At 35.6% G+C, this 16,787-nt stretch overlaps 2 protein-coding genes across 2 annotated transcripts; one reads left to right on the top strand and one right to left on the bottom strand.

Moving 5' to 3' along the window:
* Positions 1–4,593: 4,593 nt before the first annotated feature.
* Gr58c (Gustatory receptor 58c) lies at positions 4,594–6,282 on the top strand. The gene is made up of 2 exons (XM_089262151.1): positions 4,594–5,344; positions 5,891–6,282. Exons 1-2 carry the CDS (start codon positions 4,743–4,745, stop codon positions 6,078–6,080), a joined length of 792 nt encoding a protein of 263 aa, XP_089118277.1. The 5' UTR covers positions 4,594–4,742; the 3' UTR covers positions 6,081–6,282.
* Positions 6,283–7,477: 1,195 nt separating this feature from the next.
* On the bottom strand, positions 7,478–8,731 carry LOC115565543 (putative gustatory receptor 58b). The gene is made up of 2 exons (XM_030390751.2): positions 7,739–8,731; positions 7,478–7,675 (listed from the first exon to the last, which is right to left on the bottom strand). Exons 1-2 carry the CDS (start codon positions 8,729–8,731, stop codon positions 7,478–7,480), a joined length of 1,191 nt encoding a protein of 396 aa, XP_030246611.2.
* Between the last annotated feature and the right edge of the window lie 8,056 nt (positions 8,732–16,787).

Below are 16,787 nucleotides of genomic sequence, written 5' to 3'. Positions count from 1 at the left end.
ATTTGCATTCAAAAATAGTCATGAAGTTATAAGGTTTCAGACGACTGCACAAGACACCGGAATATACCCAAAAATACCGAAAAAATACTAAAAGTCAAGCCTCCGACTTTGGTAGTTCATATCTTGCGGACTTTTTATCCGATTTTCGAGAGGAATGCCTTGTTAGACGCGTATTTATGCGTAGTATCAATTTGCATTCAAAAATAGTCATGGAGCTATAAGGTTTCGGACGAATGCACAAGACACCGGAATATACCCAAAAATACCGAAAAAATACTAAAAGTCAAGCCTCTGACTTTGGTAGTTCATATCTTGCGGACTTTTCATCCGATTTTCAAGTGGAATGCCTTGTTAGACGCGTATTTATGCGTAGTATCAATTTGCATTCAAAAATAGTCATGTAGTTATAAGGTTTCGGACGAATGCACAAGACACCGAAATATATAAAAAATACCGAAAAAATACTAAAAGTCAAGCCTCTGACTTTGGTAGTTCATATCTTGTGGACTTTTCATCCGATTTTCGAGAGGAATGCCTTGTTAGACGCGTATTTATGCGTAGTATCAATTTGCATTCAAAAATTGTCATGAAGTTATAAGGTTTCAGACGACTGCACAAGACACCGGAATATACCCAAAAATACCGAAAAAATACTAAAAGTCAAGCCTCCGACTTTGGTAGTTCATATCTTGCGGACTTTTTATCCGATTTTCGAGAGGAATGCCTTGTTAGACGCGTATTTATGCGTAGTATCAATTTGCATTCAAAAATAGTCATGGAGCTATAAGGTTTCGGACGAATGCACAAGACACCGGAATATACCCAAAAATACCGATAAAATACTAAAAGTCAAGCCTCTGACTTTGGTAGTTCATATCTTGCGGACTTTTCATCCGATTTTCGAGAGGAATGCCTTGTTAGACGCGTATTTATGCGTAGTATCAATTTGCATTCAAAAATTGTCATGGAGCTATAAGGTTTCGGACGAATGCACAAGACACCGGAATATATAAAAAAAAATACCGAAAAAATACTAAAAGTCAAGCCTCTGACTTTGGTAGTTCATATCTTGCGGACTTTTCATCCGATTTTCGAGACAAATGCCTTGTTAGACGCGTATTTATGCGTCGTATCAATTTGCATTCAAAAATAGTCATGAAGTTATAAGGTTTCGGACGAATGCACAAGACACCGAAATATATAAAAAAAATACCGAAAAAATACTAAAAGTCAAGCCTCTGACTTTGGTAGTTCATATCTTGCGGACTTTTTATCCGATTTTCGAGTGGAATGCCTTGTTAGACGCGTATTTATGCGTAGTATCAATTTGCATTCAAAAATTGTCATGAAGTTATAAGGTTTCAGACGACTGCACAAGACACCGGAATATACCCAAAAATACCGAAAAAATACTAAAAGTCAAGCCTCCGACTTTGGTAGTTCATATCTTGCGGACTTTTTATCCGATTTTCGAGAGGAATGCCTTGTTAGACGCGTATTTATGCGTAGTATCAATTTGCATTCAAAAATAGTCATGGAGCTATAAGGTTTCGGACGAATGCACAAGACACCGGAATATACCCAAAAATACCGAAAAAATACTAAAAGTCAAGCCTCTGACTTTGGTAGTTCATATCTTGCGGACTTTTCATCCGATTTTCGAGAGGAATGCCTTGTTAGACGCGTATTTATGCGTAGTATCAGTTTGCATTCAAAAATTGTCATGGAGTTATAAGGTTTCGGACGAATGCACAAGACACCGAAATATATAAAAAATACCGAAAAAATACTAAAAGTCAAGCCTCTGACTTTGGTAGTTCATATCTTGTGGACTTTTCATCCGATTTTCGAGAGGAATGCCTTGTTAGACGCGTATTTATGCGTAGTATCAATTTGCATTCAAAAATTGTCATGAAGTTATAAGGTTTCAGACGACTGCACAAGACACCGGAATATACCCAAAAATACCGAAAAAATACTAAAAGTCAAGCCTCCGACTTTGGTAGTTCATATCTTGCGGACTTTTTATCCGATTTTCGAGAGGAATGCCTTGTTAGACGCGTATTTATGCGTAGTATCAATTTGCATTCAAAAATAGTCATGGAGCTATAAGGTTTCGGACGAATGCACAAGACACCGGAATATACCCAAAAATACCGATAAAATACTAAAAGTCAAGCCTCTGACTTTGGTAGTTCATATCTTGCGGACTTTTCATCCGATTTTCGAGAGGAATGCCTTGTTAGACGCGTATTTATGCGTAGTATCAATTTGCATTCAAAAATTGTCATGGAGCTATAAGGTTTCGGACGAATGCACAAGACACCGGAATATATAAAAAAAAATACCGAAAAAATACTAAAAGTCAAGCCTCTGACTTTGGTAGTTCATATCTTGCGGACTTTTCATCCGATTTTCGAGACAAATGCCTTGTTAGACGCGTATTTATGCGTCGTATCAATTTGCATTTAAAAATAGTCATGAAGTTATAAGGTTTCGGACGAATGCACAAGACACCGAAATATATAAAAAAAATACCGAAAAAATACTAAAAGTCAAGCCTCTGACTTTGGTAGTTCATATCTTGTGGACTTTTCATCCGATTTTCAAGTGGAATGCCTTGTTAGACGCGTATTTATGCGTAGTATCAATTTGCATTCAAAAATTGTCATGAAGTTATAAGGTTTCAGACGAATGCACAAGACACCGGAATATACCCAAAAATACCGAAAAAATACTAAAAGTCAAGCCTCTGACTTTGGTAGTTCATATCTTGCGGACTGTTCATCCGATTTTCGAGAGGAATGCCTTGTTAGACGCGTATTTATGCGTCGTATCAATTTGCATTCAAAAATAGTCATGAAGTTATAAGGTTTCGGACGAATGCACAAGACACCGAAATATACCCAAAAATACCGAAAAAATACTAAAAGTCAAGCCTCTGACTTTGGTAGTTCATATCTTGTGGACTTTTCATCCGATTTTCAAGTGGAATGCCTTGTTAGACGCGTATTTATGCGTAGTATCAATTGACATTCAGAAATAGTCATGAAGTTATAAGGTTTCGGACGAATGCACAAGACACCGAAATATATAAAAAAATACCGAAAAAATACTAAAAGTCAAGCCTCTGACTTTGGTAGTGCATATCTTGTGGACTTTTCATCCGATTTTCGAGTGGAATGCCTTGTTAGACGCGTATTTATGCGTAGTATCAATTGACATTCAGAAATAGTCATGAAGTTATAAGGTTTCGGACGAATGCACAAGACACCGAAATATATAAAAAAATACCGAAAAAATACTAAAAGTCAAGCCTCTGACTTTGGTAGTGCATATCTTGTGGACTTTTCATCCGATTTTCGAGTGGAATGCCTTGTTAGACGCGTATTTATGCGTAGTATCAGTTTGCATTCAAAAATTGTCATGGAGTTATGAGGTTTCGGACGAATGCACAAGACACCGAAATATACCAAAAAATACCGAAAAAAATACTAAAAGTCAAGCCTCTGACTTTGGTAGTTCATATCTTGTGGACTTTTCATCCGATTTTCAAGTGGAATGCCTTGTTAGACGCGTATTTATGCGTAGTATCAATTGACATTCAGAAATAGTCATGAAGTTATAAGGTTTCGGACGAATGCACAAGACACCGAAATATATAAAAAAATACCGAAAAAATACTAAAAGTCAAGCCTCTGACTTTGGTAGTGCATATCTTGTGGACTTTTCATCCGATTTTCGAGTGGAATGCCTTGTTAGACGCGTATTTATGCGTAGTATCAATTGACATTCAGAAATAGTCATGAAGTTATAAGGTTTCGGACGAATGCACAAGACACCGAAATATATAAAAAAATACCGAAAAAATACTAAAAGTCAAGCCTCTGACTTTGGTAGTGCATATCTTGTGGACTTTTCATCCGATTTTCGAGTGGAATGCCTTGTTAGACGCGTATTTATGCGTAGTATCAATTGACATTCAAAAATAGTCATGAAGTTATAAGGTTTCGGACGAATGCACAAGACACCGAAATATATAAAAAAAAAATACCGAAAAAATACTAAAAGTCCAGCCTCTGACTTTGGTAGTTCATATCTTGCGGACTTTTCATCCGATTTTCGAGAGGAATGCCTTGTTAGACGCGTATTTATGCGTAGTATCAGTTTGCATTCAAAAATTGTCATGGAGTTATAAGGTTTCGGACGAATGCACAAGACACCGAAATATACCAAAAAATACCGAAAAAAATACTAAAAGTCAAGCCTCTGACTTTGGTAGTTCATATCTTGTGGACTTTTCATCCGATTTTCAAGTGGAATGCCGTGTTAGACGCGTATTTATCCGTTGTATCCATTGGCATTCAGAAATAGTCTTGGGGTTTCGGACGAATGCACAAGACACCGAAAAATACCAACAAAATACCAAAAAATAAGGGTATAAAGGTCAAGCCTCTGACTTTGGTAGTTTAGTCGAGCAGTCTCGACTAGAGCCTTCTTACTTGTTTTTTTTTTTTATTATTTATATATATGCTTTTATATTTATTACAATAACATTTACATAATGTAAGCTTCCAGAGCTTTGCCCAGTTTATATATAAACACCTGTTTTTAATAGCAATATCCAGTGGAAATGCCCTGATTATCGTATTCCCAAAAGGGCTTTTAACAAGTCATTAAAAAAACCGACTCTGTGACCCAAAATCGCCATCCACTCAGTCCCAGCTGGAACCTTGTGCTGCATGGAGCTGCTTTCGGTTTTTGTGTCCATTAGTCGAGCGATTGGCCTGTGCAATCTGCGCTATGTGGCGGAGCGTAAGCGTTTCGAGTTGGATCACGGCCTAATGCTTGTGTACTGGCTGCTCTTGAATGTGGTCTATGTGGTGCTGACGCCCGTCTGCTTTGTGCTGATGGTGAACAGCTACTACAGCTGCCAGGGCATGGACATGTTGTCGATGGCCTACAGCTGCGTCTCGCTGACCAAGTCGTGCTCGCTGTTCGTGGTATTGGGCAGCGTTTGGCTGCGACGGCAGCGCATCCGGCGCGTCTGCAATGGCTACATGCGGCTGCTGGAGCGCTTCGCGCAGTACCATGCGAACTATAGCTACTGGCGACGCCACCTCTGGAAGCTGCTGCTGAGCAACACGCGCTTCGTGGTGCTGCTGAATCAACTGTTTGGCCCCGGCAGCGCGCTGATGTGCGGCGTGGATGATGACGAGGTCGTGACTGGCCTGCCGCCCATCTACGTCGGCCTCTCGGTGGCCGTGCTCCTAATGGACCTGCTGGCCAGCTGCACCGACAGCCTGGCCTACTGCGTGGTGGGCACAAGCAATCGACTGCTCGAGTGATATATCAATATATCATACAAAGATATATCCATATATCATTCAATGATATATCCATATATCATTCAATGATATATCAATATATCATTCAATGATATATCAATATATCATTCAATGATATATCAATATATCATTCAATGATATATCAATATATCAATATATCATACAATGACATATTTTATATATAGAATGTGTTTCTCTATTCTTCGGTATAAATTACCATATATATATTAGATATTGCTATATTTTATAATCGACAGGTTTTTTGTCATATTCAAATGACCCGTCAATATAATTCCAATACCTGCCTTTAGAATAGACACCCTAAAATGATTTATAACTGTTTTAAATTTGTAATGCCTTAAACATACATATAATAATATATGTATTAAATTATTATTTAGTTTAACAATATTTTTAGCATTAATTTATTTGAATATTTATTTATTTAATATAACTAATACTAAATGTATTTAAAAATATTTAAATATAAATATAGTTCAATAAAAATATAAATAAATTCCATTATATATTCAACAATTCAATTCCTTCTTACAGCTAGAATTCGCTATAATCTATTTAAATCGCCGACTGCAGCTGCAACCGAGGAAATCGCGAAATCTGCAAATTATGGGTCTGTTCGATATGAATCGAGGATTTTGGAACTCAATGAACGCCTCCATAGGCATGAATGTGCTCATTCTGTGGCAGTTGGCATACAAGAACTATTATTGAAGCAATCCATTCACATTCACATTTACACTTAAAAGCTATTTAAAAGCTTCGTGCCTCTAATAGTTGTGCAGAGCTTTTAATGCGCGTTTATAATGGCAAAAAGCTCTCTGTGAAGTGTTAACTAAAAGCCTTGCGACACTCAAAACAATTGTTGGCTGCCCATCATTTCCCAGTATTTGAGTGCCATGGAAATGGGTTAAATGCTAGGCATTTGAAATGTATTTTATTTGTAAATGTACTTTTTTTATATTTAAAGTAAAATAAACTTTAATAGGAAAAACTATGTTTGAGATGGAGATTTAACTTTTTATTGAAATTGAGCTTTGATTGTATTTTATTTATTTATAACAAAAAAAAAAAAAAAAATAAATAAATAAATATATATATATATATAAATATATTTTTCAATAAATGAAAAAAATTATGAAAGCAATAAATATATATATTTTTTTTAATTAAATAAGTAAATATAGAAATAAAATAAATTTTAATAGCTAAAATAAAAACAAAAAAAATTTTTTAGAAAATTTAATAAATAAATATGCAAAAAAAAATTATATAGATTTCAAAAAATAAAATTAAAAATAAAAAACAACAAATAATTTTTTCAAATTAAATAACTAAATATTTAAAAAAATAATATAAATTTCATTAAATAAAATAAAAAATAAAAACCAATAAATATTTTTAATAATATAAAATAATAATTAGTTAAATTTAAATAAAAAAAAAATATTGAACTAAAATAAATAACAAGTATGTAATTAATATTCCGAATAACATATCTCTATCTGTGTGTCTGGCTTTTATATACTCTAGTACTTGTATAACACTCCTGGGAAAAATATTTTGTTAAGTCTTTACAAGTTGACATAGGATTGACCCACTGACGACCTCCGTTTGGCAGGCGTAGCAAAGTCCTCGCACTACGCCCTCATTGATATAGCTCTGATAATCCTGATTTCAGTTTGAACCACTGTTGAGCTACTTAACAAATAGAGGCGTAATAATGGCTAATCAGCCTGTTGGTATACGGGAAATCAAAGCAGTTTCATATAGCTAGAGTATCCGAAATTTATTTAATGTTAATTGGTGCATAAAAAGGGAATGTTAAATATATGTTCAAACAGGAATAATAAAGTTTTATTATGTTATTTTCGATAGCAATTGAGTTTAATGAATAAGGATTTTTTTGTATATATAATTAAGTTTAACTAGAGTAGAATATTAATAAAATACACATAAAAAATTCCCTCATGGTTAATGATGTTTTAGAATACATTATGGACATGCATATGGTAAATTAAATATGGCATGCCCAATTAAATTAGTTTAAATAATTCCTTCATCTGGATTTACTTCAAATATAATTTTCTTCAGTTTCTTTCATGACAGTGTTAATTTTCCTTTTTGAAGAAGTTTTCATATTTCAAACCCTGCTCATGGCGACGCTTCAGATCGAACTGCATTAGCAGAATGACATGGGTGAGCACAACGGCCATGTAACTCAGGCAGGCGGGCTTATCCAGGATCACGCAGTTGCAGATGCGATAGACCAGCCGATTGTTGCGCAGACGATGGCCAAAGAGCTCCAGCTGCAATTAAATATATATCATTATAGGCAAACACAACTTGATCTGGAATATCGAAGGGCAAACCTCCTTGTGTGACTCGGCGCTCAGGCGACGCAGATCGTTGAACTGCAGCAGCAGCAGAGCCGAGTCGTTGCAGGATCTGAGTGCATCGTCCAGCAGATTCATGAGCAGAACCGAGTTCAGTATGTTGAGGGTGACCAGAGCGTCGCCAATGAGGATGCCCACGTAGTTGGACTTGATGGTCTTGTTGCCGAACTGAATGGCGTGATAGAAGATGGTCACGTTCACGGCGAACATGTTCAGAAAGATGCTGGCGTTGGCCAGATCGTAGAGGCGGAAGGCGCGTCTGGCCAGCAGCAGCCACTCGCTGTGTATGCGGGCCACGCGGCTCAGGTCTGCCTGGGAGCAGCGAGAGCGGCTGAGCGCGTGCAGGGCCAGCTGCACGGCCCGGAACTGATGGATGAGCAGGAACAGCAGAGTTATGAAGCTCACTCGCTGAGCCGATAGCATTAGCATCGTGGCGATGCGAAACAGGAAATACATCAGATTGGTGCGCGCGTGCAGGCGGAACTGCATGATGAGCGAGAGGATGACCATGGAGTAATTAACGCACAGCATCCGTAGCATTTGACCAGCCAACTCCAGTTGCAGGCGCTCCAGGGACTTCGCGCCGTTCACTCGTCGCAAGGTCGGCCAATGGGCGTGCCAGCGCTGCAGCAGGTCGGCGTAGAGCTGCATCAGCCGGCGGCGCTGCAGCCAAACGGTGCCGTAGCAGCTGAGCAGGGCGACCAGGCGAATGGACGTCATCAGCAGCTGGGACCACTGCAGGACAATGTTGTGGCGCATGTAGGTGCCCAAGAGGCCGCTGGCCATCATGAACGGTGTCTCCGCCAACACGAACAGGGCCGGGCACACACTATAGATCAGATATCCGGCGGACACTCTGCTCACCCGCACACGGCCCTTGCCGCTCAGCAAGGTCGACGGCAGCAGCCCAAAGATGAGCATCTGGCTGTAGCCGATGTAGAGCAGCAGGCGCAGTCGACGATGCAACATGGTGCGACTCGCGGCCAATACTAATTGACTACCAAAACAGTTGACAGACCTGTGGCTGCCCCTGCCCTTCACCTTCCCCCCCGCTCTCGCCCGTTCAGGCAAAATTAATTAGCTAAGTGTGCCCCAAGGGTTTGGGGCCGATAATCTGATCTTGCATGACAAGTTTCCACCAAATTCCGTTATGCGCGTGCATTCACTGTACTCACTGTTCACCTGTCAAGGCATATTGATGGATACATATTGATTGATTGATTAATTGGGATTAAATCATTCCTTGATTGACATGCGCTGGATAGGGCTGGAGTTGAGTGAGTGGGGTACAAACTCTTTTCTTTGGAAATGTAGGAAAATATCCCCATGGCACAAGGTTGATAATAGAACAAAGATATGCAATGAGTGCTATCATATAAAATGAGATACATACATAAAAATATAAAATAATAATGTCTTTTTTTATTATATAAATAAAATTGATAAATAAATAAAAAAAATATTTTTTTATTTTATATATAAAATTTATAAAAAAATAAAATAAATGTAGAAAAAATAAAATAAAATTACTTTTTTATTAAAAGCTACTTATTAATAAATATAAAATCTAAATTATAAAAAATAAAAATAAATACAAAAATTAAATTATAAAAAATAAAAAATTATTATTATTATTATTATTTCTCTTTAATAAAAATTTTAACCATATAGTCAATTTAAAGAAAAAACAATCAAAAAAAAAATATATAAAAAAAAATATATATATATACATATATATTCATAAATTTAATATAATTCAATAAAATGTACACTATTTAAGTTTGCATAATTTCTGAATGTTTTCAATAAAGTGAAAGTTCTCTACATATTCATTTCCATTCTTTATAATAAATTCGCCAGTATATCTCTTGTGCAGTGAAACTTATTAAATTGCTTATATTGTTTTACAACATTGCCTAATGGCGCATTCATTTGCATAAAGTTATTAAATATTAAATGATTTTATCAAACGCGCGCTGTCATTGTCATCAAAGGTAATTGTCTGTGATTAAAGGTGGGGAGTGTGACGGAAAACTTTCGTATGTCATCAATTTAAAATGAGAATTTCAAGTGAAGGGCGTACCTATTAATGGGGAGGTAGTAAAGGATATATATGGTATATATACTGCAAATATTTATATACAAATTAATATTCAACAGGAAAAAAGAAAAATGTAGTTGATATTAACAAATGTTATTAAATGTAAATTAAATAACATATTAATAGTATTAAATAAATATACAGCCTTTTTTATATTTATGAATTCATAAACGAATTTTATTTATTGTAAATATAAAATTAATAATATTAAATAAAGACAAGTCTTGTTTTTATATTTACGAAATAATTTATGTCACTTAATTTATTTTAATTTCGATTTTCAATAGGAAGAAATAAATAATATATTAATAATATTATAAGCAAGTCTTTTTTATAATTATGAATTAATTTACGTAAATTAATTTATTTTAATTTTAATTTTTATTAGGTGAAAATAAATAATATATTAATAAAATTAAATAAAAGCAAGTTTTTTTTTTTTAAATTTTATTTTCCTATTTCAATTTTAATTTTTAATATGTGGAGATAAATAACAAATTAAAAAAATAAATGCAATTTTAAATTTTTTTTAAATTTTTTAATGTAATTTAATTTATTCTAATTTTTAATAGTTAATAGTAATATAGTGTTGCATTTTCTTTAGTTTTTATTGCCTGAATTATTCACTGCGCTCACATATTTTTGAGAACATTCCAAACAAATGGAAGCAACAAAAAAGAAAATTTATTTACAATTTTGCTTATATTTTTATTTGCTGTCTGTCTTATACTAAACAATAAAGAAATATATTATTAAATTGATATTGAAATTGTTATAGACTTTGTGCCTTTCAATCACTTTAACATTCATTTTTTTGCCACTTCAAGTTCTTTTCCCTCTCTCTCTCTCTCTCAATCTCTGATTCCCTCTGTCAACTGCCTAAACAAAAGCCAATGTATTGATCTGGTTTTTAATTTGTTTGCTGGCTAATTGAATCGAATATCAGGCGCAGTGTCAACTCAATCTGGACTCTGCGCCAGTTGTTGTCCAAGGCAATTCGATAACAGGCAGCGGATGTGCGGATGTGGTGGTCCATATCTCCAGCTATCATATTACATATGACAGCTACAACTACGCCTGCCGCTGTAGCTAACCCTATCATTAGCCTCGACACACCCCTCCACGCCTCGCACAGCAAAATATCTCAGCTGCTTTTTGTATTAATTCCAATTATCCGCACGACTGGGGAATTTTCATTTGGATTGATAGGATTTTGGGTCATTATGCGCTCTGTCTGTCTGCCTGCCTCTCTGTGGGGCTCACAATCCACAATATCCGCCAGCCATTTGTTGCCATCAACTTTGCTCCAATACCCTGTTTAGCTGAAGGGGTTAGAGATGGATGAGCAATAGGCGTGGAGCAAGTGAAGATGGGATTGATTGATAGAATGTGAAAAGTTGTTCAAGAGATGTTTAACTGAATCTGAATCTATTATTATTATATATATTGTAATTTATTTTTAATAATTTATTTAGTTAAGATATTTACTTTACATATTTACATTTTCTATCTCTCATTTCAAGCCAACATTTTCTTTAGGGTAACTTGCGCTCAGTTCTTTTCCAAGTGCCTCACCTCGACTCATTGTACAGCTGTCTCAGTCTCCGCCTCAGCCTCAGCCCGCAGCTCATGTGAGTAAATTGTATTGATTGGAAAGTTTCGCTTATGACATGCTGCCAGCCCAATCGGAGTCCAATAAGATTTCAGCTCAAAACTAATTAGCAGCTGGCATAGTTGAACATCCTTTGGGATGCCATTCGCTCCAGCTACGACTCCAGTCTTCTTCTTCTGCTGCTGCTAATGTAGCCCTGGGGCCAGCATTTTGTCAGCCATTAACTGAATTGAAGTTATGGAAAAATGCGCACAGCCTTAGCCTCCTCGACTGCTCGAGTGTCGATTCAGCTTTAATGCAGTTAATTTATTGTGGTCGGGCTGCATGTGGAAGTTTTGCTCGACGAGCCTTTTAAATTGACATGAAGAAGTTTCCCTGGCCGCCATCAACACCACAAGAAAGTGGGTCAAGTGGTTTTCAACACTTAAATAAACTCTTCTGCATTGGCACGGGCGAGAGCCGAATGCTGTCCAGCATTTTCTTTGCCATTTCGCTTTTCTGGGTCACCGTCGACTCGTCCTCATCGTCGTCCTCATCGTCGTCCTCGTCCTCGTCGACATCGCATAAATATAAATTGTATTGTTTCAAAAAGTTTTTCCAGTTGAGTTTCGCGGCTAACGGAAAAAGTAGTTAAAGTTTTGTTTTCGCCCCTAGTTTATTGCGTGATTTCCTTTGCAATGACTCAACCCAGCAGCCGAGAGGACTCTCCATCTCTCCTCTCCTCCTCTCCGCCTCGCCCACTCTCACTGCTGCCAGCTCGCTCAGTTTTTAGTTTAAAGGTGGCAAAATGTTTTGCCCTATGATTTACAGCCGCTGTTAGTGTATTTGTGGCTCGGCTTCTTTATTTATTTAGTTTTAACAAGTTTCGCCATAGTTTTTGGACATTCTCACACTTTGTTGGCCCAAGCGAGCGAGCGAGCATAGTTGGCACTTGCTGCTTTACCAAATTTTTGAGTTCTGCCAAGAAATTGTTCATGAACCAACTAACTGTTATTTTCTATATATATTTTTCGGTTATTTCGTTAATTTAGGCAGAAGCTGGGCTTTAGGGTTTCGAACTGCATTATGAACAGTCTAAAATACCTTTTTATTTTGAATATTAATTTATTTTTGTGATTTTATTAGTATAATATAATAGTATAATATAGCTAAACATTATGCTATATTGGTATTACTCTTAAAATCAGATCGGACTCTATTTATGTAAATATTGAATTTGCTAATAAGGCTCTCAATTATGTTCTTCAGGTTAAATATTTTCCATAAAAAAAAAATGTATTTATATATACAGTGTCTACGGTTAATATTTAGCTTTTTTTTTATCAACTTCAAATGCAAATTAATCATATAATATTCACTTAAATTAATTATTAATAACTAGATAGTTAGAGGCTATTTATATTATTTTCTAACTGTGTTGTCAAGCTACGATATTTGCATTGTATGAATTCAACGTTTAAATAAATAAATAAAATAAAATAAAAAAAACTACTAGTAAGTTATAGATTGAAGATTTAGTTTGTCAAGAACTGAACCGATTGAGATATTTACAAAAGTGCAGCCTAAGCTTAAAATTATCAATAACGTAAATAATAATAATAAAATAAAAATTTTTTATAAAAACAAAACAAATATTTGTAAACAAAATATTCAACTGATGAAATTAAAAGTAAAACAAAATAAAATAATGGAAAAATATAAATACAAATCCATACAACTTTTTGTAAATCTTATATTAACTTTAAAAAGCGCACAAAATATTTAACTGTTGAAGTTAAAAGTGAAAAAAAAAAATCAAATAATCATTGTAAAACATAAATAAAAATCTTTAATTTTAAATATCTCACGAAACAATTAACTGATAAAGTTAAAAGTAGAAAAAAATCATAAAAATCAGTATAAATAAAAATCTATACATTTTTTGCAAATCGTAAATTAACTTTAAGCAAAGCAATTTTTGTTGTTATTTATTTTTTATATCAAAGTAATATAGCTAACAACATTTATTCCAAATATGAAATATCCAACTTATTTTATTTACTTATTTTATATTTATTTATTTGCTTTATATTCCATTTACTTTATATTTAAAGAATATATGCATATTCAAGTTAAAATATATATATATTTGTACTTCTACTCACTAATGCAGCTTGGTTCATTAATTGATTTCATCGACTGCTCCACACATGAGGAGCAGCAAATCGAAAGCTTTTCAGAGCATTCCATTAAGCAGACATAGAGTGCAATATTAACTGTTTGTTTACTAATCTCGTTCAGCTGTTGACTTTCGATGATCGAATTTCGAGTGTGGATAAAACAGACAACTCGATGGCTCGACGTTCGATTAGTTTAATTTTGTGGTGCACTGTTTGCAAATTATAGCATACTTTTGGGCGTCTCTCTCTATCTCTTCCCTCTCTCTCTCTCTCACAATGGCTCACAATTCTCGACTGGAACTGCAAACATTATGCACATCGCTGGCAAACGTGACCAATGCCACTTCTAATTGCATTTTTACTTAGTTGCCACGCCCCTCGTCGCCCGCATCGCCCCCTTCGGGCGGCACGTGGAAAAGTTTAATTAAACGTATTTGATTTATGACTTCCAGCCATGGCCAGGTGAGCGTTGGGGCCTGCCTGTGCAACTGCCAACCGCAATTCCAATTGGAATTGCGTCCATTCTGCTTGGACTGATGCTCGCTGCCTCGTTCGCCCAGCTTCAGTTGCCGTTCCTATTGCAGGCCATTAAGAGCGTGGCGCACACCTTTATGACTTGGCCACGTGGAGGCAGCTCCGGCTCACATGCCACAATGCGTTTATGCGTTTGCTCTGCTGCACTTTTTCATCAAGTTAATCAATGCTGCTCCGCCTGCTGCTCCGGCTTGGCCAATCTGGCTCGCAAATCCCTGCGGCTTATGCGCTAAATCAGGTACAGGCCACAGGCCACGCACAAATCTCCAGCTCAATTCGGGCCTGCAAAATATTTCACGATAATCAACTTTGATAGACCGACGACTTCGACTTGCTCCACCGCAAGAAAAAAAAAAGAAACAAGAAAAAAAGATTCCGAAAATCGCCAGAAATCCGCAAAACAAACCAAATCCCCTACACACACACACACACACACATACATACATACACATACATATTCCATAGTTAGACACGGCGCCTGCAGCAGCCGCCATTTTCTTGGGCCGCCCTTTTTCCATATTTTTTATGGTCCGGCGTGGAAAATGAAAATGGAAAAAGTTTCGTGTTAAGGAAGTAATATTTTTCGATGAACTGCCGGATAATCGCTGCGTGCTACATTGCCCACTGGATATTGGCTTAGTTTGCTAAGCTACCTCTCCCTCTCCCTCTCTCTCTTTCTCTCTTTCTGTCACTCTGGGTTCGCCCTTGGCTTGCCCAAAAGAAATCCTCGTCGTAGCAAAGGTAAATAGCGAGTGAAACGCTCGCCTCTGATTAGCCTTCAATTAGGTGTTTCACTTTATGTAGCCTGCATATGCCTCAAAGTAATTGGACTCTGCTCATAGAGAGGAGGGGAGAGAGAGGAAGACAGAGAGAGAGAGAGAGAGAGAGAGAGAGAGAGAGAGAGAGAGAGAGAGAGAGAGAGAGAGAGAGAGAGAGAGAGAGAGAGATAGAGAATGATTACCTAGGCGGTGTTGCTTTGTGATACTACTACTAAGTCTCATCAAGTTTATTTAACAGTTAATTTTAGACAGCTAAGCATAAGGCAACAGTTTAAACTCTGATACAAAGTTGAGAAGAAGGTGTCTATTGTATAGATTTAGCTCTAGAACATGGTTTGTTATGGGGATTTTTAATCTTTCATTAAGAATACATATATATATATATTTATAATGCATAGTATATTTGTCTATATAAAAGCAATATAATACAGTCGAGTCTTGATAATTAGTACCCCAACTTAATCAAAAATCGCGATAAACCAAAAAAAACCTCTGAAAGAAATGCTATGTAAATGGATAAATAAAATTGGCCTCTTGCACCCTAGGATTTTGAATTATTATTATTATTATTATTATTAATATATTTTTGATGTAGAAATAGGCATAGATTTATTGATTATGCTATGAAATTTGTTCTTTCTTAAAGCACCTCTCGGTTAAACTTTTTGAAAGTTACTTTTTAGAAATGAGGTAATCTTATCCTTATCTATCCTTATCCTTATCCATTAGTGCAATCTACAAATTAATGAAAATAACTATATACCTATATCTATATGCTATATACTATATATCTATATTCCATAAATCTATATCTATATACTACATATCTGTATTCCATATATCTATATCTATATACTATATATCTATATTCCATATATCTATATCTATATCTATATACTATATATCTATATACTATATACTTTATACCATTTTTCTATATAATATATCTGGATAAAAAACTCTAGTTGAGTTGAGATTCTCTATTTGCCAATTCTTAAGTAAGTGCTCAAGCCGCTAAGGAATAGGAAGAGGAGCTCATATTCCTATAAGAATATGAATAGTAATTTATAGTCCTATACAACATAATAAATTGTCAAATTGGATTTTACAGCACTGTCATATTTTCATATTTGTCTGTTAAGTCGGTTGTAAACTATATGAAAATGTGTCTATAAATCGAATTCCTAGAGCTGTCGACAAGCTCAATTAATTACACATAATAATGGCCTATGAATTCGATAAAATTAATATATTCTGACACTGAAATACTTTCCATTTTTTGCGCTCATATTTAATTGTGCAAGAGATCAAAAAGAAATTTAAAAAAAAGGAATCCAATAAAACTTTGATAAAAACTAAAACGAATTCATGTTTAATCCGCAGTCAAGCGAACGGCGAGCCGCAGCTAAAAATGCAAATGTGAATGAATAAAAAAAATATGTATACAAAAATATATATATATTTATATATTGTGAATTCTTTTATTATTTTTTTTTTTTTTTGGTATACTAAATAAATTTTACATTTAACATACGCAATTAATGTGTGGCAAAGCCGCAAATAAAACCGCTTAATTACGTGACTCTGACCGGCGACAGAGAGCGGGTGGGAGCGAGAGAGAGAGAGGTGAGGGGGAGCACGACAGGATAACAACAACAACGACAACAACGACAACAATTTCAATTGGAAATTTGCATGACATGCAATGAAATGAAATAATAATATGGTTAATAAAGTCAGCCGCATCAGATTCAGATACACAGAGAGAGAAAGAGAGAGAGAGAGAGAGAGGGGGGAGAGTAGTGGGGGCAACTGGACTCCCGACCCGTGAGCCAATTAT

The sequence above is a fragment of the Drosophila navojoa genome, chromosome 5, assembly GCF_054131105.1.
Source record: "Drosophila navojoa isolate 15081-1374.11 chromosome 5, UAZ_NAV_1.0, whole genome shotgun sequence".
Taxonomy (NCBI): domain Eukaryota; kingdom Metazoa; phylum Arthropoda; class Insecta; order Diptera; family Drosophilidae; genus Drosophila; species Drosophila navojoa.
Note: the sequence above shows the minus strand (reverse complement) of the source record. Positions and strands in the feature narration are given on the sequence as shown.

What these genes read in the sequence shown, in the direction of transcription:
- Gr58c (XM_089262151.1), top strand. Translation starts at nt 4,743, where the DNA reads ATGGAGCTGCTTTCGGTTTTTGTGTCCATTAGTCGAGCGATTGGCCTG. An exon ending in ACAAGCAATCGACTGCTCGA is followed by an intron (nt 5,345 to 5,890) that starts GTGATATATCAA and finishes TCAACAATTCAA; the next exon opens with TTCCTTCTTACAGCTAGAAT.
- LOC115565543 (XM_030390751.2), bottom strand. Translation starts at nt 8,731, where the DNA reads ATGTTGCATCGTCGACTGCGCCTGCTGCTCTACATCGGCTACAGCCAG. An exon ending in GCGCCGAGTCACACAAGGAG is followed by an intron (nt 7,676 to 7,738) that starts GTTTGCCCTTCG and finishes ATTTAATTGCAG; the next exon opens with CTGGAGCTCTTTGGCCATCG.